Here is a 25,642-nt window from a genome sequence, read left to right as displayed (position 1 = left end):
CAACCGGGAAAAAAGGTTAAAGGACGTAATGTTCTCACATAATTTTAGTCATTCTGAAACAATTCCAACTTGACGAAACATATACATGCATGTTTGTGAACTTTGTATGATACAAAAGCAACAAAAAAACAGCAGACAGTAAGCAACTGATGGCCTGAGTGTAAATCAACTTGAATAACATTTTGTGGGAACACTCATAAACGAAATGGAAACATGAATAAATCAAGTTTTTTTTTTTTTTTTTAAATACATGAATACATACAAAAGTGGTCAGGAGAACTTCTCTCATGTCTCTTTGCACTCTTAATATGAAAATTGCGAAAACATTTTTACAGAACACTTCCAACCCTACTGCAGTTGTTCATAATAATACAACAAACAAGCCTTAAAAAATAACTCTTGCTAAGGTATTCACAATATCATGGCATGACAATGACCTTTTTGTTCCACACAAAACATTGTAACAGTTTTTTTGCAAAAAAAGCAAGGCCAAGATGGTCAAGTGTCATGATGTCAGAAGTCAACAACCATCTGTCATCATAGAAAAGGGTTTCAAACGTATTCTTCCAATCAAGACTAAAATGTCCTTGTGCTCTACATTAAAACTACTGAAAACACTAAACTCTTCATTAAAAAGTATTTCTTTTTTGATTGTAACAATGCAGTTCAACACATTCAGACATGTTTATGTTGGCCCAGTGATTACTGTAGTCCTCCGAAGACAACAATAACAACACAAATGTGTAGGTGCGTTTATAACAGTCTTTGATCAAGTCCCCTAGTGTGTTAATACTTGTTGTGCCATTCGCACTGACCAACACTCACCTCCTCGATGTCCAAGTTTTTTCTGGATTTGTAAATAAACTCTCCAATTGCTACAAAAACTGAGAGGACTAGTCCGGCTGCCAGCACAATAAAGATTCCCCCAATGTTCTCCACACCCAGAGCACTGGCCTCTTTGCTGTCCTCCTCTGGGCAGCCATTCCCTCTCCACCATTTCTCCTTCATCATGTGCAGCTTCCCTTCCTCCTGAAGCTGCAAGATGGCGATGGTGACCTTGTCTCTGTAAGGGGAACCTATAAACAGCAGCAGGATAAAATCATTATTACAGTCAAAACCAGCAACCTTTGGGTTGGTTGTTTTGTGAGGGTTATAGGGAGCATATTGGTTATCATTGTTGTTTGTTACTCATGTCTCTTACCAATTGGGGTTCCCACTCCATAGCCCTTTGAATCTATCAAGCCTCCGATCTGTGTGAGGTTGCAGTTACGCTGGCTGATGTACTCGATGCTGGTCGACTCCATCAGAAGAGCGTAGTCTGTAGTGAGAACCCTCTGAATCCCCTCCCGGTTGTTTTTCACCAAGGCCGTGTTTTTCCTACTGCTCATGAACGCCCACATTTTTTCGTAAGTTGAGATCTTAGATTTCTGTTAAATAAGAATTGGGAAGTTTAGAACAATGCATAGTGGTAGTCAAGGGACCTAACAACATAGACCTTTGCATATAACAGATAATGTGGTTGACGCTTTTATTTAATATTTCAAATGAAACAGTATTTGGAGTCTCTCTGTTGACTAAAGCAATCATCCTGACGAATAGTAGGAGATGGGATGGGACAAGTGTGTACAAATTTGCCCAGGTTGATTCCATTTTCTCCGACTAACAATCAATTCTTGAAATCTTTATAGAAGATTTGGCCAGAGGCTTTTCTTAATCTGCAAGTGTGAGGAAGTTTCTAAGAAACTAACCCTTAACCCTCCTCCTTTTTTTTCCTGAACCCAACCCATCACACGGCACTTGTCATGTTGCGATAATGACTGGTCGCTCAAGGGTAAAACTTATTTGACCCTATATTAAAATCAAAAGTTGTGTTCTTGTTTGCATCCCTCCCCCCCATTTTTGTAAAGTTACATTTTCCGTTTACTCTACAATGAAAAGAAGATTACCTTAAAAAAGGTCATGGTGGAGCCATCTCTTACAGCACCGTACTCTATTTTCGTTTGCTTGGCCAAGTCATCTGCAGAGTCGATTGGTGAGTCCATCCTCTCCACTGTGAGGAAGGCAGCCAAGTTGGCAGTGTATGAGGAGATTATGATCAGCGTAAAGAACCACCATATTCCACCAACTATCCTCGTAGAGAGGGCCTTAGGCATCAGCTCAGATCCTGTAATATAACAACACAATGTACATTATGAATCCCACGAACAAATACAAGTCAAATAAGTAAAGACAAAAATAGCCACGCCATTGATCATCTTATTTTTAAAGGCAGGACACACTTATTATAATATGCATTAGGAGATGGGAAAAGGTGCTCAACCAAAAGGACACTTCTGCCAGGTATGAACACAGCATAATAACATAATGCTATTATAATTGCAAGAAGTGTACCTTGCTGCATAAGTGCTCCAACTCCAAACCAGACACTGTTTATAAGAGTGAAGTTGTTTTCGACCACATCCGAGTCTGGGTTGCAGGGATGAGGGTTGTACCACTCATAAGGAGTAAACCTGAGGAAGAAGAATCAAAATGAAACAATAAACAATATTGAAAAATGACAATGACATCACATTTTGACTCTTTTTTCAACTCGTGTCAATAAAATTAGGAAAAAATCACAAAACTCCTTCTGACCAAGGACACAGAAAACAAACTACTGTTGTTAGTTACTGCAGCAGTGTGCAAACAAATGTTTAGGTCCTTGTTGCAGCCAAAATAAATGCTTGACTACAAATAAATCCAAATGGCCAAATGCATACACAAAGTTAATGAAATTCAGTTTTAAAAAACAGACAAACAATTGTATACAAACAATATTCATTTTGTTGCATTAATTTAAAATGTTCTTTATGCTTTTACCTGGCAATAACAAAGAGCACACAGCTGACACCGAGGCATGCCAGTAGCACATACATCCAGATATCAGGAGACAGAGGGTTGAGGAAGGAGAACACTCCTGGATTGGTGCCGTTTGGTTTGTGGTAGAGGATGCTGATTCCCAGCGTCATGAAGGGTTTGGAGAAATCTATCACCTTTTCCCTCACATATGTGATAGTGAGAGGGGCCACAGCGAGGTCAGCCACCTGGTTCACAAACATCAAGCAGAACCAGAGTCAGATGATACTGCGGATCGCATGGGTATTCTCTCACATATACTGTAATATTGGCTGTTACTCACATGGTCAATGAGTTCTCGCACCATACCGTTCCACTCGCCCTTGTCATTCTGAGCTCCATATTTGCCATCAGACACCAACTTCACCTCATAGGAGAAGCCCAAAATGTTGGAGAGCTCTTTGAGCAGGTCGAGGCAGTAGCCCTCAAAGCGATCATTTCCATACAAAGGCTTATCAGATTTCTTATGCATAACATAAGGATTTTCCTGGAACAAGGCAGAAAACAGACTTCATTAGATTTGTTCAAGATATTCATGATTTAATGCTGTCTGATAATTACTTGAGTTCATACCAGAATAGTTGTGACAATGAGTGTCCTGTTGGCCATGGAGTCGGTCACATTTGTGGATGAGTCCTTGTTGCTTTCTGTTAAATTAAGGCCAGTTTGAGAGTTCCACACGCCAATCTGTACAGAATACAATATTGAAATAATCAGTCATTTGGCAAAGATCCACAGTTGCCCAGGTCACACTTACATGATCAAGGTAAGGAATGCAAAAGGGGAAAAAACACAAGAAAGAGGAATCAGATTACATTGAAAGTCCAAACAGAGATGAGAGTGGTAAAGGAAAAAAAGGAAAAGTTATAAAACACAACATCATAATTAAAGATTGAAATTTCTTGTTCAGCGCAGAAATGTTGAACATTTCTTTCCAACCGGTACCTAAAACATATTTTTAAGAATAAGGGGAAACATCACAGAGGGCTGAAGGTGGAGAAAATTCATTAAAAAAAAAGGTAATATTCGAATTAGTCTGCTAGGGCAGCTAAAGTACAAACCTTTTTCCACACTTTATTCAGGCGATTGTTGCCCGCGATTGTCTTGTAGAAATAATAAAGAGAAAGCATTAAACTTAGTCAAAAACAGCTATGATACATTTTGGCAAAGAAAAGAAAAGAAAAGAGATAAAAACTGGTCAAAGCACTTTTTTCATTTTCTTTTGTTTGGCATAATTGGTACAACAGTTTTCAATACTGACACTGTATTGTTCAGTTCACGGTGAATAGCAGTGGCCCTGTTTGTCTATATTTGTCCTGCTCTGTTTAGCTCTGCTGTGAAAGTCTACAATAACATCCTGTAAAAATAGACTTGGGTCAGATAGTTCACCTTCTCCAAGCCATCTTCCTTGAGGCTGATGACATCTAAATCAAATTCTTTCCGCAGGCCGTCCGTCTTGTTTATAATTATTTGTCCCGTCAAGCCGTTCCATTGTGCCTGTGGCAAAGAGAGAACAGAAAATCTATCAGTCCCTCAGCTTTTAAATGCAAAGTCAAGCAGAAGCCTGAAAAAATTCAAAACATTAATAATTGAGTGCTACTTTAAGCAAAGAACACTGACAAAGGCTAACTGCATCTTAATGGACATTAGCATTGGCTGGATCCCCAATGGAAATATGAAGTATCTCTGAATATATTACACGGTGGACAGTGATGTAAATGGAACAGGCAGCATGGCCTCTGTGTGTGTGCGGAGCAGCGGGGGGGCAGCAGTGCTCAGAGATATTTGAAAGCAGTTGATAATGAAGTGAGCTCAGCTTAATAACAGTCAGGTTAAGTCTCTTTTACAAAGAGCTTAAAGAAATGGGCTGCATCTCAAGAACGCTTTTTCTTTATGTGAAGATGGCATATATGCAAATCAATACACCAACTGATATTTGCCAATGTTGAGCCCTTGGCATTTTGGTCTGGCTGTGAATCAAAGTGCGCCGAAAATAGAATTAAAGGAGCAGTCAACCCCAAAACAAATAAACAGAAATTATTGGGGGCATTTGGAGTGACACAATCCAAATGCCACTGATCGCATGGCTTCACACCACCACAAACTCACAACAACATTTTTTGGACGAATGAATGGTGTGATAAGAGATGGCAAACCAAGCTGAACCTTTTGGGTTCTTTTATCTTTTCAACTATAAAGCTTTTTTAGCAATGTGGCCCTTTGTCATAATGAAGTAACATTTATTTTACTCTGGCCAGAAAGAAGCATAAGATTTGAGATTAAACTCGATGCCGTCACGTTATCCCCTTCAAGTAGTGTCCATTTCCCATGCAAAGGTCTCTCACACCACATAGGTTAAAGGGTATCACTTGGTGAAGTTTCTCTTTGATTAGACTGCTTCACAGTCTTATTGCACACAGCTGTGAGGCCTACTGGACTCCTAAATCCAGATTTATTCATGTCATTAAGTCCCTTTTAAAATCCTCACTAATCAAAAGTGTCTCTGTCTGACCATGTGTTGGTGTCATTACTGTACATGTAGTGATGACATGAATCTGCTCAGATTGGAGAATCCAGATGATAGAAAGGATGAGAATGACCTTCAGCACGGAGACCATGGTCATAATCCCTGAATATACTAGACAGATGAGCATTGTGAGAAAAACTCATTTGGCTTTTCCACTCCTCCCTCAGGAGTCTTTATACCACCCTCACACACAAACATGCCCTGCGTAAACATTGTTAAATTAAAGAGAATAGTCCAAGTGCACAAAGCTCAACTTTCTTTTCTTGAATTGTGAGCTTTACTTGAAACTCTCTTTGCAAAACGTAACTTTTAGTATGAGGCTAAATAAATGATTAGCATTGATTCCTGTAGGGAAAATTGTCTGTTTGCCTTTCCTCCTCCATGAGAGCCATAGTAGCAGCACCCCTGTATTCTTGCTTAAGGGCAACTATTCCAGTTAAAACAGTTATAAAACACAATCTGAACAGACCGCATCAGTGTTTTGAATGTCTAATTTCAACTGTTTGAGTATATGATGCTACTGAAACAATAATACACACATTTTAAATGTATTTTCCAACATCCAGGCAGCCGTTAGTGTCTAAACAGTATCAAATGAGACTCCATAATTAACATAATGTCAGAGTTGAATGTTGTCAAAGTTACATTATTATGTAAGTCATGCTGTCTTATGTATTTGTGTCAACCACTCTAAAACAGCAAGAGGTAGACGGATCATGGCATATCCATGTACACCAAAATAGTTTACAGAGTCTGGCTTTGTCAGAATAGACACATCACTTTCAGCTCTAGTGCAAAACAATAAGACCCCTTCTAACAAAACTCTCGAAAAACCAAGATATTTATTTTCTTTCACAAAAACTTTCAAAATCATGGGTAAAAAAACAAGACTTGGCTTTGCTGAAATCTCAACAGTATTACTACTTAATGATGACTAATAATATAAGGACAGACAAGATGTTCACAATGACAGACTAGATATACATTTCAAAACCTCCAAGGTGGACACAAATTGTTATGGTTTCTCCCAGTTATTAAAATAAGTTTATTTCCTGTTAGCTTGCCACTAACCTCTCCTGTCATTTCACGTCATGATTTGTTGTGAATGAGATGAAAATATAAAAAATAAACACCAGTATGCTCCTTTTAAATGAATGCACTGTATTAAAACAAGCCCAGTGAAAATATAGGCTGGCGGTTTGTTGAGTAGAAGAGCGCAGAAATATGCAATGTTATCAGCAAAGGACAAGAAACTCATATTCTACGCTTCAATGTGTTTATGTATATGAATACTGATTACATGTCTTAATACAGACAATACCTGCTAAGGCTTTACATCACACTCTGCACTCTTTCAGGCTCTTTCTTGCCTTTGTCCTTCAATATTTTGTCCGCACCCGCAAATGAAAAGTTAATTTGTCAAAGGAAAACCAAACTAGAGAGTGCAACTTAACGAGACAGCCTTTTAAATTTCAATATCTGAGCAAAGCTGACAAACTCTGCTTCCACAATTAACCGGGTATATTTTCCATGTTTTTCAAACTGTCAGTGTTTGCATTTAAATGTACTTTTGTGTTCATTGTATTTTCTTTTGTCTGCTTTCAGATCAATAGCTTATGCAGAATTTAATCTAAGAGAAAACACTTAGTATCTACAGTTACACTTTGAAAAAATATATTATACATTTGGTGTTAGTTTGGGGAGTCCTTATTATTTCATGCATTGTGCAATAAACATTCATACAACTCTCAACAGGCAGATCTTAACAGTAGCTGTCTGACAACCCACTCATCTGAGCAGCATGCAGCACATGACAGCAATCCCTATCTCATGAGAACATTATTTCGAAAATTATCTTCACCCACACGTTATTCCTCAGCACTTCTGATCTGCTGACTCAATTGTTTTGCTTCTTCAACTTAGGAAATGAACTGTAGGCAGCACACTGTGAAATTGATGAATGGATGGATGCATGAATAGATGGACGGATGGAAGAAGAGGAGTGGGTGTCTCACATTCATAGGCCAAACTTACGTCTTTGAGCATGTTCATAAAGCGCGATCCAAAGCGCCAGGGTTTGTGTCGGTGGCATTGAAGCGAGCTGACAGTGATCTGGGAGGTGCGCTGCGAGGCAGCAGCCACCATGTAGACGGCGTCATACATCAGAGCTGCTTCAGTCTGAAAGAGAAATGCGGCCGTCATCATCCATCAGCAGGATAACCTCATGCACTATCACGTCAGGACTGCTGATGTTCATGCACATATCCTTATGTTTTCTAAAAAAGTTAAGCCCCAGTTTCACAAAACTACTCATACAGGGAACCACAAGCAGTCACAGTAGTGTTTTTGACTGAAATGTGAGCGTTGAAGAGCTCCTTAAAATTCAGAGTAAATGTTACGTGCAGCTTCCAAAATTAGACTACGTGTTCAAACATTTATGTATAATATCTCAGTCATTATGTTAAAATGTAGCAAATTGTCATGATCCTTGTTTTCTGTCTGTTTCCTGTTCTGCCATGATCCTTGTTTTCTGTCTGTTTCCTGTTTTATTTTGAAATGTTTTCCCTCTGTTGTGTCATGTGTAGTTTTACTTCCTGTCTTTTGGTTTTCCTTCCTTCCTTGATTGTTTCATTGTTGTCACCTGTTGCCCTGTGTTTCTGCCTCCCCTCCCCAGCTGTGGCTTGTGTTGTGATTAGTGTCTTTGTATTTAGTCCTGCTTCACCTTGTGTTCTCTGTCAGTTCGTTGTGGTCTTTCATGTATCAAGTCAAGCGTTTTTCATGCCTTGGATTTCCCTATCGTCTTCATGTGTTCAAGTCAAGTGTTTGTCATGCCCTGGATTTATCGTCTTCATGTGTTCAAGTCAAGTGTTTGTCATGTCCTGGATTTTTTCCTAACTTCGTATTTTTGTAAAACAGCTTTTGGAATAAAGCTCGCCTTTCGTTTGTACCCATACCTGCCTCCCTTTGTTGCTGCACTTGGGTCCTATTTCCCCAAACCCTGACAAATCTGTCAGCTGTTTTACAAAAATACGAAGTTAGGAAAAAATCCAGGACATGAAAAACACTTGACTTGAACACATGAAGACGATAAATCCAGGACATGAAAAACACTTGACTTGAACACATGAAGACGATAAACGATTCAAAATAAAACAGGAAACAGACAGAAAACAAGGATCATGACACAAATGACATTTTCCGATATATTATAGGTTTGAGCAAAGTCAGCAACATGCAGAAAGAAAAAAATGTGAGTTCAATTTCACTTATTTCATTCTGATAGTGAGATGTTTAAATAAACTATGTTCATTCCTTCCTTTCAAAAGAGGTAAGGAACTAGAGGATTTAATCATTTTTAATTAATATGTGATAATTTGCTTAAACACACATAAACCAAATAATGACAAATCAATGCTGTTTGACAACTTCCCTCTTCTGACAAGCTCAAACTCTCCATATATTTTCCATTTCTTTTAACTTTAGAAATATTGAGCTTTCAGTGTCCTTTTGAGCATGATGCTTAAAGTACATGAACAATCAGAATAGCAGCAGTGGAGACATTGTTAAGATGGGGATCCCCACTGGGTCCCTGTCCTCGGTGAACATTTTGCATGAGGAATAAAAGGAGGAAGGTGAAGTCACTCACTGTCATCATCCCCTCCATCATTCCAGATTCAGCTTTGGAGGGAGCCTGCAGCCGCTCCATGGCCCACCTCTCCACCACCGAAGCCACCTGCGGGCTGTCTATGTTAAGCAGTCTGAAGCCTGTCATGTTGACCCCACTATAGCGGTACGGCTCCAGATCAAGGGCAAACAGGTCCTGTAGTGGTACAACATCATCAGTGAAGAATCAATTTGATTCTACTCAAACATACCCAAAAGTAGTTGTGAGTTACTCAGCATGGGACAAAGGGACACTTGATTAAAACAGAGGAACAATATACTGCATAATACTATGGAATTATGCCTGGTGCACTGAAAACATCCAGCAATCTTGTTATAAAAAACCCCACAGATGTTTGAGTTCATCTGCCTAATCTTTACATAACAGGATCGCTAGGTGACTACACACATTTCAGCTTGCAGGATAGGATAATAAGATACCTAATTAAGACAATAGGAGAACTGTAATTACGAGCATAGCCATCATGTTTTTCTATTTAGTTTCAGAGATAAACTATTTCCTGTAAGTATAATGTGAAATGTTTTCTTACCAGTGTGGTGAAGAAGAAGTGGTAATATTCAGTCATCATCCCCATGGACAAGATCTAAACAGGATGAGAAATTAACGGTTCACAGTTTCCCCCCGACTACACGGTCATGTTTTTCTCCAGCCAGCATAAAATATATTTTCTTTCAACCACATCCATACCAAGAGACTTGCAAATTAGATATTCCACGCTTTTTCAGAATTGCCTCATTTACTTTTGTTTGGATAGTTTGTATTAACAAGTTTCAAAGTGAGTATATGTCACAATTTGCTCATGGAGGCGTAGTGCTTCCAATTAATCTTCCGTGCAGCTTTAGGTTTTGAATGTCTATGTCTGGCTCAAAAATAGGCTCTGCTTGGATCTGGAAATGATCATAACACTTTCTAAAGAGGATAGAATTACACTAATCTTGCACATAATGAACATTAAACAAAAAAGCACCAAAATAACACAGATACTTCTCTGCACTGAAGAATTCAAATTGGATGTCAAACAGCTCGTTGTATTTTGGGTGTCAAGTTGTGAATTAAACCCTGAGGACAATGAACTCTGTCCAGTGTGGTGGTAGATCCATCCATCCATCCATCCATCTTCTCCCGCTTTTCCGTCAGGGTCACGGAGGTAACAGCTCCAGCAGAGAACCCCAAAACTTTCCTTTCCCTGGCCACATCAACCAGCTCTGACTGGGGGATTCCAAGGAGCTCCCAGGCCAGCGAAGAGATATAATCCCTCCACCTGGTCCTAGGTCTACCCCTCGGTCTCTTCCCAGCTGGACGTGCCTGGAACACCTCCCTAGGGAGGCGCCCAGGTGGCATCCTCACTAGGTGCCCGAACCACCTCAACTGGCTCCTTTCAACGCGAAGGAGCAGCGGTTCTACTCCGAGTCCCTCCCGGATGACTGAACTTCTCACCTTATCCCTAAGGGAGATGCCAGCCACCCTGCGGAGAAATCCCATTTCGGCCGCTTGTATCCGCGATCTCGTTCTTTCGGTCATGACCCATCCTTCATGACCATAGGTGAGGGTAGGAACGAAGATGGCCCGGTAGACAGAGAGCTTTGCCTTCTGGCTCAGCTCTCTTTTCGTCACAACGGTGCGGTAAAGCGACTGCAGTACCGCTCCAGCTGCTCCGATTCTCCGGCCCATCTCACGCTCCATTGTTCCCTCACTCGAGAACAAGACCCCGAGATACTTGAACTCCTTCACTTGGGGTAAGGCTTCATTCCCTACCTGGAGTGGACAGTCCATTGGTTTCCTGCTGAGAACCATGGCCTCAGATTTGGAGGTGCTGATCCTCATCCCAGCCGCTTCACACTCGGCCGCGAACCGATCCAGTGAGTGCTGATGGTCACTGACCGATGAAGCCATTAGGACCACATCATCTGCAAAGAGCAGTGGTGCAATCCTTAGCCCACCGAACTGCAGACCCCCTCCCCCACGACTACGCCTCGAAATCCTGTCCATGAATATCACAAACAGGATTGGTGACAAAGCGCAGCCCTGGCGGAGGCCAACCCTCACCAGAAATCGGTCCGATGTGCTGCCGAGGACCCGGACACAGCTCTTGCTTTGAGAGTACAGAGATTGTATGGCGCTGAGTAGAGACCCCCTCACCCCATACTCCCGCAGCACCTCCCACAGTATCTCCCTGGGAACCCGGTCGTATGCCTTCTCCAAATCCACAAAGCACATGTAGACCGGATGAGCGTACTCCCAGGCCCCCTCCAGGATCCTTGCGAGAGTGAAAAGCTGGTCCTTCGTTCCACGACCTGGACGAAGACGGCATTGTTCCTCGTCAATCTGAGGTTCGACAATCGGCCGGACCCTCTTTTCCAGCACCTTAGAGTAAACTTTCCCGGGGAGGCTGAGTAATGTGATGCCTCTGTAATTGGCACACACCCTCTGATCCCCCTTTTGAAAAAGAGGAACCACCACCCCGGTCTGCCACTCCTTCGGTACTGTTTCCGACTTCCACGCAATGTTGATGAGACGTGTCAACCATGACAGTCCCTCAACACCCAGAGCCTTCAGCATTTCTGGGCGGATCTCATCCACCCCCGGGGCTTTGCCACTGTGGAGTTGTTTAACTACCTCAGTGACTTCCCCCTGTGAGATTGGAATTGATCCCCCTTCATACTCCAGCTCCGCCTCTAACATAGAGGGCGGAGTTGTCGGATTCAGGAGTTCCTCAAAGTGTTCCTTCCACCGCCCTAACACCCTATCAGTTGAGGTCAACAGCATCCCATCCTTACTGTACACAGCTTGGATGGTTCCCTGCTTCCCCCTCCTGAGGTGTCGGATGGTTTTCCAGAACAACTTTGGTGCCGAAAGTCCTTCTCCATGGCTTCTCCGAACTTCTCCCACACCCGCTGCTTTGCCTCGGCCATGGCTGAGGCTGCTGCCCTTCGGGCCCGTTGATGCCTTGCAACTGCGTCAGGAGTACCCAGGGATAACATATCCCGGAAGGCCTCCTTCTTCAGTCGGACGGCTTCCCTGACCACCGGTGTCCACCAGGAGGTTCGAGGGTTACCGCCCCTTGAGGCACCTAAAACCTTGAGACCACAGCTCCCCGCCGCAGCTTCGGCATTGGAGGCTTTGAACACCGCCCACTCTGGTTCAATGTCCCCAGCCTCCACAGGGATGCCTGAAAAGCTCCGCCGGGGGTGTGAGTTGAAGGCCTCCTGGACTTGGGACTCCTCCAGACGTTCCCAGTTCACCCGCACTACACGTTTGGGCTTACCAGGTCTGTCCAGAGGCTTCCCCCGCCACTCGACCCTACTCACCACCAGATGGTGATCAGTTGACAACTCTGCCCCTCTCTTCACCCGAGTGTCCAAAACATGCGGCCTCAGGTCCGATGATACGATAACAAAATTGATCATGGACCTTCTGCCTAGGGTGCTCTGGTACCATGTACACTTATGAGCATCCTTATGTTCGAACATGGTGTTTGTTATGGCCAATCCATGACTAGCACAGAAGTCTAGTAACAAACCACCTCTCCGGTTCAGATCAGGGGGGCCGTTCCTCCCAATCACACCCCTCCAAGTGTCTCCATCATTGCCCACGTGTGCGTTGAAGTCTCCCAGCAAGACTAAGGAGTCCACTTCAGGAGCCCCATACAGGACTTCTTTCAGGGTCTCCAAGAAGGCCGAATACTCTGAACTGCTGTTTGGTGCATAAGCACACACAACAGTCAGAGTTTTCCCCCCCATGACCCGCAGGCGTAGGGAGGCGACCCTCTCGTCCACTGGGGTAAACTCCAACAAAGCCGCACTCAACCGGGGGCTTGTGAGTATCCCCACACCCGCTTGGCGCCTCACACCTTGGGCAACTCCGGAGAAGAATAGAGTCCAACCCCTATCCAGAAGTAAGGTTCCAGAGCCGACACTGTGCGTAGAGGTGAGCCCCACCAGATCCAACTGGTAACGCTCCACCTCCCGCACAAGCTCCGGCTCCTTCCCCCCCAGAGAGGTGACATTCCACGTCCCCAAAGCCAGCTTCTGTCGCCTGAGTCTGGTCCGTCGAGACCCTCTGCTTTCACTGCCACCCTTCTGGCAGCGCACCCGACCCCATCGTTGTTTCCCGTAGGTGGTAGGCCCGTGGGACGGAGAAGCGGAGGTGTTGCCCACGTTGCTTTTTCGGGCTGTGCCCGGCCGGGCTCCGTGGCAAGCCTGGCCACCAGACGCTCGCTGACGAGTCCTCCTTCTGGGCCTGGCTCCAGAAGGGGACCCCGGGCTTCTTCCGGGCCGGGTATCCTCGCTTCCAAGTGTGTTTTTCATGAGGTCTTTTTGAACCAATCTTATTCTGGCCCCTTACCTGAGACCAATTTGCCATGGGAGACCCTACCAGGAACACAAGGTTCCAGACAACACAGCCCCCAGGTTCATCGGGGCACACAAACTTCTCCACCACGTTAAGGTGCTGGTTCTCGGAAAGGCTATAGGTGGTGGTAGATGTTAGGGATAATTCACCTGCTTGAGAACATCAGCTGATGTTTGGTAAGAGCAGTCAAAGATGACGTAAAACTCCTTTCCCTTCTTCATCTCTTTTAATAGAGGACGGGCATCTTTACTTCCTGTTGGCAGCTGGCGGATCTTGATTTTAATGCTGTATCTGGATGGAGCTTTGATCAACTCTTGCAAACGAATCAGTCCTACATTAAAAGATAAGGAAATCGTGATTAGGGTCAACAAGCACAATTTACAACAAACCCACATCTGGATAGTAGGCTACTCCAAAGAAAAGACAGTGGAAGTAAAACTATGTCGTTAAACATAATCAGCTTTTGATTGTGTTTGAGTGTTTGGTTTTCATGGTATTGAAATTACAAAAAAATGCATGTGCTTAAGTCACTGGGCTATTAGGCTACAATTGTTCACAATGCTTTCTAAAGACATAGCTGAAGCTAACTGAGTATGAGACCAAAAAACGCATAATCCAGGTACCAACAAATAGTCATTTGAATAAACCAAGATCTGCTTTTAGATGAGATAAGAAAAGAGAAGGAGGTTCATTTGATAAATGTCAATTCTGCAGGACTATATAGGCTACACTTTTAGCAGATCAAATTTATCTGTGAATATGGAAAGAAACTCCCACAAATCCCCCTGAATTTAAGCTAGCAATAATGTTGCTAATGTTTGCCAGCAAGCTCATATTAATAGTATTTCTGTTATCAGCAAAAACATATTGTAAGAGACACAAACGGATAGAGTATTTACGTTTATTTTACTAACACTGAGCACAACAATTAATATTCAATTAGTTAAATTAATGCAGTTACTTGATTTATCCAATTTATTTTTGAAATAGTTCACCGGAAGTGTAACGCATATTTAGTGTACATTGATGCTAGCTGGACAGTTTCTCACTGTGACCACAAGAGGGCACTACTACTATTATCGATTCTAAATATACAGGTAAACGGCATATCTCCCATCTAGTCAAAATACTTTCCCACAAACTTAATTTTGTAGAATCTATACTTTTTAAAAAGATAAAATTAAACGGTTCAGCAATAGACCAGTTCGAATCACAATAGAGACTCTTAATTGAATTATACATATAAATATTTACAAGGAAGTGTTAGCATAGTCTTGGGTCAATGTCGTCAGTGTCAACTAATGTCAACTAATTTGTTGTTACAACCACCACTAGAGGACAGATTCGCGTAACGATACACATTTTTGAAAGAATATAACGTTACCGTAATCAGTTAAAAGAAGAACCAAAATCCTATAGCACAACAATCGTATTGGTGTACTCTACTACCACACCAAAGGGTGAAGCTCTATAAAGTAAATTCTATACGGTCATCACCAAAGAAAAAAGCATTCATGTTTGCTCATCGTTTCTAACTTCTCTACTTTGTTTGACTTTAATTTGAAAGCAATGAACTGAAATAAACTAGCATGTCACTATTAATACTAGTTTAACTAATTAGGATTATGAAGTTTCCTTCCATGACCACAAGAGGGCACTAAGACAAAACGCCTTAAACTAGCCAAAGAAGCTTGAGGACTTGAGGATAACCTTATTCAAGCAAGAATGTTTTCTTCGGAAAAGGTGGTACCCACACTTTATGGGAATCCTATCTTAGATGGTTTTTGCAAAAAAATGTAACGTATTCACTGTCCTCCACTGGGCACAGTGAGTAATTGCAACACATTAAAGTGGTCAAGAGACGGCATTGGGAACGTAATCATTATAACCTAAGTTCCTGTTTTTAAAATAAAATACAAATTTAGATTCTAATTAGGCATGTTTGGATACGCCCTTCAACAACCACCGGAATATGGGGTTTGCGTTCAAAAAGTGTCTAAGTGACGTCGTGCACGTAGCCTAATCAAGACTTTAATTACCGAGTGAGGTAGTCTTTGCAAACATCACTAGCACCTGGCGCTAATCAACTTCACGAAGCTAGCTAAATTGGGAGTGCTCAAAGATAAAGGTTGATGAAGAACTCCATGGCGGGAGTTTTAACGCAGCATCCAAACATTGAATTTGTTTCAAAAGTAGGATTACAATCTGCAGTCGAAGAAGAAGATGATCTACCAAAGGTAAGAAACATTAACTAGTATACTGCACATTTAGAAGCAGGCTAGTTCTAAAGTGTGTGTGTATTAATGTATTAATTATCCGGTGAAATGATTTTTCATAAATTGCTCTTTACATGGTGGTGTGATTTTGATGTATCCTTTGTGATCAGTAGTTGGTGACAGTCTATTTCCTGGATTTGTCAAGGGTAATTTGTGCTTTTTCCAGTAACTACACAACATATGTTTGCTGTATAGGATGATTTGCCATTTAGGCCTGCCTGACTCTGGATTTAGACCCTTTCCCTCCACATTAGGTGTGGTTGCATCTGGTAGTTATTCATTTAAGTATTTGTAAAGTGAATAAATGACAGAAGCTTGTTTGTATTGTATGGGTTTAAAAAATGTTGGCTTGTTATTCTGCCTTATGATATTGATCCCAATCAGCAGCTCAAGCAAAATGCAAAACAGCTGTGCCTAAATATGTCCTCTTTGCAGGAGGGAGGTCTGGGTTCTGTAAAAATGGGAGCAACAAAGGTCAAATAGCTCTGCAGTAAATTAAAATCTATTTGCTCTATGCTGATTAAGATGGATGGGTGCCTATAGATACATTGAGATGTTAGCAATAACATAGAAATGTATTATTATTGCCATTTTAATTCTTCTGTTTGATCAGGATGTTTGTTTGGCTTAGCTCACCCTGTGCATGTATACAAGTGGTAGGCTCCAGTCAGGTGAATCTCACATTGTAACATGCAGTTGTTTAGTTTGCATTTGTTTTCATTTTTGCGTCAGTCTAATTTAGTTTTATTGAATTTCCCAGTTTAAAATTTTGATTAACAAATGCCACACATTCTTTAGCACTGCTCCTGCTTAGCAACTTAATTCTCATAACTTTTTACAATTTTAATCATAGGTTTAAACAATAATACATGTGGGTTTATCTACACATTTTGTGAACCACACAATTTTGCTAATCTTTTAAAACATTTTCATGATGGTAAATTGCTACAATTTAAAGCAAAAAGGCTAAATAAATGTATGGAAATACAATTTTACAATTACATTTTACATTTAATGTTGTTTCCTCAGACCATGGTCCTTATATATTTCAATAATAATAAAACACACAAAATGTATCACATATTCCAACATTTATGTAAATATCACATATTCAACATTTATGTAAGTGCACTTGCATGGTGTTTTTAAATATATGTGTTATAATTTGACACATGTTAGTGCTCCTTCTGTTTTAACAACTGCTGACATTCAACTCTGAAGTGTTTTTAAGCTTTGATGGTTGGACTCACCTGTTGCATCTTCATAAACAACAGTGACTGTCTTCCACTTGTAGTACTGCACTATGTCCAGCACAGCTCGGCTTATAGAGGTGTATTCAGGATAGAGGTTAATGTAGAAGCTGTCTCTGTTGTCCACTGAGGGGTGTTTCCAGCGGGTCTGGATGTGAGGGACTTCCAGGGCATTACAAATAGACTGGACCGCACTGACTGATGAGCTGTGAGAGGGGCCGAACACTGCCCCAACACCCAGGGCCAACTGGTCGCAGGCTGATGTGATGAAACGGAAAGTGGAGAGAAGAAATAACAAATGATCAACAGAAGGGAAACCCATGTCACATAAACAATATATTTCATAAAAGCTGTCGCATTAAATAATATCCTTACCTCTTCTTGAGGCTTCAAAACTGTCATATAGGTTTATTCTCTGGATATCATAGGTCAATGTGGTGTTTGGCATTAAGGTCCGGTTCCTGTTTATGTTGGTGACCGCAAATTTAAAGGCCAGTTCTTCAACACTAACGGGGTCATTCTCAAGAGTCTCAAAGATGCCGCCTGTAGGAAGAGAAAAAACAGGGTTGGTGAGAAGGGACTTTGGCTTTCATTGCAGGTTACAATGTAAAAAAAAAACAAATGAGTATTAGTAATACATTTTAATTATTGGGATTATCGTAAATATCCTCACGAGCTGTAACACTTGCTGGGAAGTTTTTAATAAAGAGCCTGATTTAAAAAAAAAAAAAACAATACAGGAATTATCAAACTCATTGTTGCTTTATTTGAAATATAGTTTTTTGTGTAAAATGTAAGATATAGTAACCCAGTATGATGTTTGAAAGTCATTTAAACAGGCTTTGAATATATTTTACTCCGCTATTGGCATGACATAAAAAAATTGCAATTATTCTGACCAGGATGTTATAGTGAAATAACATTTTTATTTGGTCCAGTGCCTAGCGGTGAGATTTTATAGTCAGCACTGAAGTGATAGTAGTTTTTTGGAACGATGACTTCAGTAGTGATTCACCTCTATCATAGCGTTGGAAGGTCACAATGACTTAATACTGACAGTTGCATAATGTGGCCCAATTCTCTATGTTACTTATACCGCATAATGCTACTAAGTGACCTGCTTGAGAAAACAAGATTCAATCTCATTCAGAGAAAAGGTTGACCTTTATTGAACTCAACCTATTTACATGGCCTGAATTTCACAAGCTGACACTATGCCATGTGAATGATTTGTTTTGGAAGACATGCATCACCTCCGGTTCATTAAAAAACAACTTCCCAGCTAATATATCTACAGATTTAACAAATCCTATCACAGATTATCATGGCAGACTTTTAAAAGCATCCCATACCATATTTGTTCTCCTTTTTCAACAGTATTTTAGCTTAGTCCAACCATAAACTGCCCAACTCTTTCACCTCATACTCGTATTTGAAATACTTTAAAAAATGTTTTCGATTAAATCATACTTAAACCAGCTTGGGATTTATAGTATCACACAGTGAAGCACAAAACATAATGCAATTTACTGTGCAGAGGTTAAGTGTTACAGCTCAAGCTGCTGAAACAATGAAAATGCAAATGCTAACATCTGAGGTGTAACTGTTTTTAGAGAAGCTGCTTCGTGTTGCAGTGTAAGGAAAAAGATTAAAAGATAAGTGATGCTGCAGTAGATTAACATCATCTACCAATCTCATCTAGAAACGGCACGTTATGTATTGTAAGGCTTACATATTTTAATTTGAGTACAACAGCCATCAGCAGTGTACAAAGGATTTCCTGTTCATGATAGTCTCTTTAGTAATTGTTTTAGGAACCAACTTGCATGCAAAGGTAGCATAACAAAGCACTTTCAACCAGGTTTAACATGGAATTTCGGAAATCTGACAGTCTTTTGAGCATTATATTTAAGTATCCAACTAATAACACTTTCAAGAATTGTTTCATCGGTATTGGCTTTGAAATTGTGGGAGCAAAAAACATTTTAAGAGTCTTTGGATGTTTTTGTTTTAATAGCATTTCGAAATCCAAACATAATCAGTTCACAATAGATACAAATGAATTCTCTCAATATTGAACTAATCAATACACCTTACCATTTCAGAGTAATTGTTTCAGGTTCTCAGAAGATCGTAATGTCTACCAATATCAGCTTAATTGAAAAGGTCCCTAACAGTAATCTTAAGTATCAGCCTTTATCAAGCAAGTAATGCAATTTATAATTTGTTTTAAATCAGCATATAAACCTGCAATTGACTGCTGCATTACCTCCCATTTCACATTTCCCACTACATAGGACTAGTCGAAAAACACTGACGTATGAGACAACTGTCAATATGTAATTTAAAGTAACATTTCTCTTTTAAATACAGTCAGGTTTTAGCTGGCTGCGTGTGTCAAGGGGTGGTTGCTTCAGAGTTGAGAAGATCATTCTAAAAACCGTACGACTCTTAATCCACCACGCTGCGCCGTGGTAATGATACGGCTAGCATGCCATGACCGGCAATATTGATATATATTACTCCAGCTGGGCTCAAGTGCAACACACAATGTTTTACATTTCAGTTATATAAAGTGCAGCATGAAAAGCATCAGGATTAAAGCCAGAAATACATTGTCACCACCTGCGTATAGGGTGACATGCAGTGTCCTTATCCCTGCTGAACATGTCCCTGCACTTTTATAATACCAAAGCCTTTTAGATGTATATTATTTAAAACCGCGTTCAGTGATAGGATTTCTGAAATAATACACTCAGGGTTAAATCTTTTTTCTCATTGACATTCATCAGTGCAGACAGAAACAAGGCCAGTGCAGAACAGTCAGGATGAGTTTCTTTATTCTAAACAAATCCAAAATGAACTGTCTCATGTACATGCAGTAAACCTAAAAACAAAGCCTAAAGGAAGGTTCTTTTAAAACCACCTGTAGTTGTAAATCAATAGTCACATTATCCATGAACCCAAATCATGAAGATGCCATTTTGTTGCTACAATAGTTTGGAAATGACCTCACAAAACTGAGACTGCAGATGGCAATAGGTCATTGCACTCTCTACAGTGTTTGAAGAATTGCCTGTGAAATTGTGATTGATTTGGAACAAGAAAGGTCCTTTAAAAAGCTCCCCTAGAGACCTTGATTGTGAATGACCTTTTTCTTTGCTGTAGCATAGCCTCAAACCCCAAACTGAGAGAGCCTTGTCTGCGCTCCCTGGTCCACTAAAAGCATGCTTGAAAGTGCCAATCCTAATTATTTTACCAAGCCTCAGTCAGCAGCTGCTAGGCCTGTTAAAGTCCCTAATTCTCTCACTGGAATATGATTTTTATTGCAAAATACAATAACCTTTGATCCAAATTTTCACAACAAAATGTCTTCCATTTCAGCGTCTTTGATGTGTTTTCACGGTGTTTTTGTCATTAAAATGGAAATAAACACGAGTTTGACCAGATGGTAGATGTTTGTTTGCGTACAGTGCAGTGGCTGCAGTAAATGTCACAGGCCTTATTAAGGATTCAACAACAAAATAATCCGAGTGGCAGCAGCGTCACACCATCATTTCCAATCAGTGATTTGTTTTGCTCATACTTTCATGGGCTGTGAAAGGCAAAAATAGCTGCTGCAATTCAGATTTTCTCAATTGCATTTTTGTATCAGACCTTTAGTGGCTTTCATAAAAACATGCATCCATCCCGATGCAAGAGCTCAAAATGCAGCTGAGATATACTTCCATGTCTGCAAAGTGCATAAGGCTACATGGCAAATGATTGAAATGAACAAACAATGAATATTGAAAAAAGCAAAGTGTGCAAACTTGAAAACCTCTTTTAAATGAAATGAAAGTAACTTATAAATGTCGGCATTTATCAGTAGCTTTTAATCATATTGATTTGCCATTAGAGACAATTTAATTTACTGCCTCCTCTAGTGAGAAATTATTTATTGACCTCATTGGCTTTTCTACCGTTGTAGGTCTATAAGCTTAGTGGTACCTAAAAAGAGACCTATAAGGAGCTGTCAGACAGCAGCAGTATCTGCTCATGTTGGAATAGGCCACTGTATTCAGTTGCAAGATTTTAATTTTGAAATGAGCTTTATCGTCTATTTACACTCCAAACTTTTTATTGTCGGCAAAAGACAAATATATCTTTTATTGCACAGTTCGCTTATTCATTTCCTCTTTGAAGTTCAATAGAGGCCCACCCCAGAGTGAAAGAAACACATTTATCTCTCCTGTCATTTCCACCTGAGATAAGATCTTAAATTTCTGCTAAAGTAGGCTATAACGAGTTTCTTGATTTCCAGAGGGGGGATGCAGTGTGACGGCAGTTTGCCTGCAGCTCAGCATGGACAGTGCTGGTCCAAGCAATCAGAGCTGGTCCACATCAGAGCAACGCTACTAGGAAATATTGATAGTGTTTAAAGCAGCCAAGCCTTTTGTTAAACATGTCTTTGGACCAAACACATTATTAATACACCTGGTATGGTTATACACAAAATGTGAAACGGGAAACAATGATCCATCTGTTAGCTTGGATGTTGTGCAACAGAGTACCGAAGCCCAGCTATAATCACTCGGTTATCGTCATGCCCATGGCCACGATCAACCGTCCAGACATCTGGAGTGAAGCACCAACCATACTTCATTTCAATTATGGAAAATTGGTTTCAAATTAGCTTATAGATTCATGTGAAAGGATATGTTATCTCTTACATGCATTTTCAATTAAAAACGCCACAAAACATAATGCGCATATCACAAGGAAAATAATTAAATCTGTCTCTAGCCAAGCCTTTCACATTTATGGCCCAATGAAATTGAGTCAACATTGTTGTCCAAGGCAGGCATATAATAAGTTACACTGGGTGCAGATATTTGTTTTTACTTGAGCACCTTGAACTCAAGCAACTATTTTCACAGCTCAACCTGTCTGTGGTCTCTCTCAGACAACAAGGTATTGCGTAACGTACATCTTTGGAATTTCTGTACTGTTGTTTGGTAAGTCACCAACATATACTTAACATGTGTCTTTGTTCTAGCTGTTCTTCAAATGGATAGTAAAAAATAGATCATTGCTTTCTCTGACAGATTTGAAGCTTAGTCCTATTCTTGAACTCTAATATTGAGGTAATGCAAATATAGATATAACAGCATGTCTTAAACTTGATCGATATTTTCCGAAAGCATTTGAAAGTAAAATAAGATTAGGACATAGACATGGATGAATTTAAATAAGAAATCAATCCTGTTTTTATTTTGCAACATAATCCTGTGGCCTGTGAACAGTCCTGCCTGAAGCTGTTGAGGCGCGTTGTGTGGTTGCATTTTGAGTGTAACTCCAAAAATGGGTCATTGGATCATGACTCAGTGCACCTTCTTATATTCAGCTCTCAAACATGGAGTTAGACAAACCAACAGTATAAATGGAATTCATTTCCAATACTGACACAGAGAAAATAGGGAATTTCACACTTTCTGTTTGCAGATGACTCATGGATCAATGCACTGACTCAATAGACTGTTAGCAGGCAAATTGACGAGGAAGTTAGAGCTGTGTGTGATCATATATACTCCAGTAATTGATAGTTTGAGCTTAGAGATGCAGGTATAACTGTAGAGTTAGAGCAGAAATCACTCGACAAGGTTGTGCATTGTAGAGGAAGAATGAATTCAGCCATACCCTGTCTGCAAAACATAATAAAGACCTCTCTAATCTCCTGCATAAAAAAGCACAGCTTCTTTTGCAAGGAAAACACTTCCTTGTAATTTGAACACTGCAGAGTTCGCTAATTTTTTTTATCAGGGCTTTATATTAATTCAATTTATAAAGAAGGGTTGAGAAAAACATTGCTACAGCTACCATTAATTACTTTCCAATATAATTTTCAGGATCACTGAGCTTCCATCTCATCTTTAATAGGCCAGACAATGCTGTGGGGTGATGCACGCTTAGGAGGTCACAAAAACAAAAGATCTGGCTCGTGCTGCAGGCAATGCTGATAAACCCTGAGGCGTTGCTTTTTATAGGCTTCCGTTCCTCCCTTCAGTGCTCAGAACAAGAAATATAACAGTGTTCAAGTTAAGGCATCTGTGTGGATCAGTTTTAATCCAGAAAACCCAAATAAAAGGTGAACTGATCTTTAGAGCCTGATTCTAATCTGGTTTTTCTGATCAGTGCAGTTATCAAATGAAGGGGAGCCTTTAAGGCAGAGGGACACAATGACGTAGTGTTTTGCTTTCTCCTCTCTCCCCATCCTGGGCTTGTTCCAAGTGAGCCCCCCCCCCCCACCCCCCACCCCCACCTCAACAACACCACCAGCACCACTCCAACCTGGGCCCATGCCAGACTGTGAATGAATGAGGAAGTCCTAACCAGTCTACTATCTTCGTTTGATGTGGAGCACTGAGGTTTCTCTGTTTAAAGGATAGCTGCTTGCGACCCAACTCCAAAACATTTAGACTGAAAGAATTAAAATCAGGTTTATAATCTGTATCAAAGCTACCTAATTTATAAAAGCGCTGGGTGTAAGACTCTTAGGGGGATGATTTTATTAAATCGCTGGCTGGTAGCAGTTTATCAAACCTTTCACATCCTATGGGTTGTATCGTAAATGAATTAATCAGATGTCACCAATAAATGAAGCATGCAAGCAAGAACAAAAAGGACGTTAACAAACTGCAAAATCAAGAGGAGGCTAGGCTGCTGCTTCTGTGCTCTCCCCAATGAGCAGATTTGGTCGCTGCCTAAGTACCATATTTGGGGAAGAGACTTTCTGCATAAAGACGATTAGTGTAGTTGTTTAAGGGCTTGAGAGAGAAGATTTACCATTATTACCAACCCCAGTGCAAAGAGTGGAAGCCAGTCACAATCTGATGCCAGCACTTGCCAAGACAGAGCAATGTTAATTGAACGAAGCCACACACCATATGGGAGCGATTAGGATGTGTGCGGGTCATGAAGAGAATGACAAAGATTAGGTGGCCTCAGAGAGTGATAGATGATTTAGAGAGATTAACAATATAGTGCACAGATCGGGACCAATAGAACGGGTGGTGGCACCAGCCTATTAGCCTTTAAAGTTATGTAACGCACACGGCTCAATTTTAAAGTCTCTTTTAGAAGAAGAGGAAATTCAGAAAAATACAAAGTTGCGTAGGAGAAAGTCCTGAAGCCTTAATAATAAATAAAAAAAACGTGTGATGCAATCTCCTAAACCATAAGGGGAGCAGAGAACATTAATTTGCGAGCAAATATCAGCTCCATTGTTACAAAGTTACATCAGAAATCAAAGGGGATAGTTGGAGCTTGAACTCTGTTTTTATAATTAAAAGTGAAGGCAGGGTTCTTGTCAACTCTCAAAGGCTTTACAGACAATTTGCAACTCAGATCCACATTCACAGATGTCATTAGCCATCATCATGCATATTCATCAAGTCTAAATAACTTTCAATGAGACTGGCCACTATTTTCTATCGCTCTGTATCCATTTCACATTCCCCAGTGCCAAAAAAAACCAAAGGGAACATGCTTTTTCTGTAGAAAATCCTAATCACTCATCCGCCTCTGACCTGCACTGTCGACATGGTGGAACAGAGACAGAGAATATGGCATTAGCCAATCAAGGTGGATTAATCTGATTTAGGTGAAAAAAAAATATATGAAGTGGTTTCAAGGGAACGTAGAACTCTGTCCTTAGTGTACCTCCCTTGTGATCTCTTTTTTATAAACATCATTCCACTATTGAATACAGATTACTGATGATATGATTGCATGATCCAGAAACAAGTTGTATAGTGGCAGCAAGAGATAAATCTGAACGGCATCAAAAATGCAACATGAACACATAGTGATTCCCTTTTGCAATGTTTGGTTTTATCATGCAAGGAGTTAAGTTATCCTCCTCCCATTAACTCCGCTGCCGTGTCTGAGCTGCACAATTGCTTTGAGTAGATATCCTTACATGACTTCCACATGTTAATATATGACAAAGTATACAGAAAGTCAACTTTTTAATAACACATGCAATAAAAGGTAGACTAAGTTGATAACCCAAAAGGGAAATTAACTTCAACCTGGGTCTTGTCATCACATAATAAGCTCCGGTCTGTATATTTACACAAGGGAAGGACTTAAAAGGATAGACCATTTTACCACTTACCTATTCTCAGGACCTGCTGCGAAGTGAGCCAAAACTCTGCTATAAAGTACAGCAGTGAAAATAACAATCCCTTCCCTTTCGCCATGGTCCTCTCTCCAAAGTCGAATTTAACATTGATATCAGTTTTTCTGCCCTCTGTAATTCATGCTGATGACTTGCCAGTCCTTGTATCCGTAAAGAAAATAAACTGGCATCCGACCCGCATCCATCCCTCACACATTGTGATGAGAAAATACAACAACCAAAACACACACTCCACCTGCAGCTGTCACTGATCAAAACTCCAGTTTTCCCATTTTAAAATCCTTTATGTGCCAGTGAGGTTTTTCTTCCCATATTCACTGTCCAGACATCCCTCTTATCATGTGTTTTTTTTTCTGGTTCACACTTGAATTGCAGGCTGCAACTGAGGAGGAGCACTGTGCGCCCGGCTCCTCCTGTCACGCGTGCATTAATGAAGAGTGCTGTTTGTGATTAGTGTTTTCAAAATAAAAGGTGACC

The 25,642-nt window shown here is 40.6% G+C and overlaps 1 protein-coding gene and 1 long non-coding RNA gene across 3 annotated transcripts in view; one reads left to right on the top strand and one right to left on the bottom strand.

Annotated features, from left to right (window-relative positions):
• Positions 1-16: 16 nt before the first annotated feature.
• LOC134880340 (glutamate receptor ionotropic, kainate 1) lies at positions 17-25,534 on the bottom strand. 2 transcript variants are annotated; one of them, XM_063907254.1, is made up of 16 exons: positions 25,142-25,534; positions 17,359-17,526; positions 16,984-17,241; positions 13,607-13,788; positions 9,637-9,690; positions 9,069-9,242; positions 7,457-7,600; positions 4,285-4,392; positions 3,957-3,998; positions 3,469-3,582; positions 3,179-3,382; positions 2,860-3,083; positions 2,392-2,510; positions 1,947-2,164; positions 1,202-1,427; positions 17-1,076 (listed from the first exon to the last, which is right to left on the bottom strand). In XM_063907254.1, the coding sequence occupies exons 1-16, from the start codon at positions 25,224-25,226 to the stop codon at positions 787-789; spliced, it is 2,610 nt and encodes an 869-aa protein (XP_063763324.1). In that variant the 5' UTR covers positions 25,227-25,534; the 3' UTR covers positions 17-786. The 2 variants fall into 2 exon arrangements, with proteins under 2 accessions (XP_063763324.1, XP_063763325.1); XM_063907255.1 differs by lacking the exon at positions 3,957-3,998.
• Positions 15,510-25,642, top strand: part of LOC134880345 (uncharacterized) — a 29,744-nt gene continuing 19,611 nt past the window's right edge. Inside the window, exon 1 of the long non-coding RNA XR_010167921.1 lies at positions 15,510-15,694. This is a non-coding gene — a long non-coding RNA (uncharacterized LOC134880345). The remainder of the gene's footprint in view (positions 15,695-25,642) is intronic.

The sequence above is a fragment of the Eleginops maclovinus genome, chromosome 18 (assembly GCF_036324505.1).
Source record: "Eleginops maclovinus isolate JMC-PN-2008 ecotype Puerto Natales chromosome 18, JC_Emac_rtc_rv5, whole genome shotgun sequence".
NCBI classification, from domain to species: Eukaryota; Metazoa; Chordata; class Actinopteri; order Perciformes; family Eleginopidae; genus Eleginops; species Eleginops maclovinus.
The sequence above is the reverse complement of the archived record's forward strand: the minus strand, read 5'-3'. Positions and strand labels throughout refer to the sequence as shown.

Excerpts from the sequence above, each read along its gene's own strand:
- LOC134880340 (XM_063907254.1), bottom strand. The coding sequence starts at position 25,226 with ATGGCGAAAGGGAAGGGATTGTTATTTTCACTGCTGTACTTTATAGCA. Across the intron at positions 13,789-16,983 it reads TGTTTATGAAGATGCAACAG|GACTGATTCGTTTGCAAGAG; the intron begins GTGAGTCCAACC and ends CTTTTAATGTAG. Across the intron at positions 1,077-1,201 it reads TGGAGTGGGAACCCCAATTG|GTTCCCCTTACAGAGACAAG; the intron begins GTAAGAGACATG and ends TGCTGTTTATAG.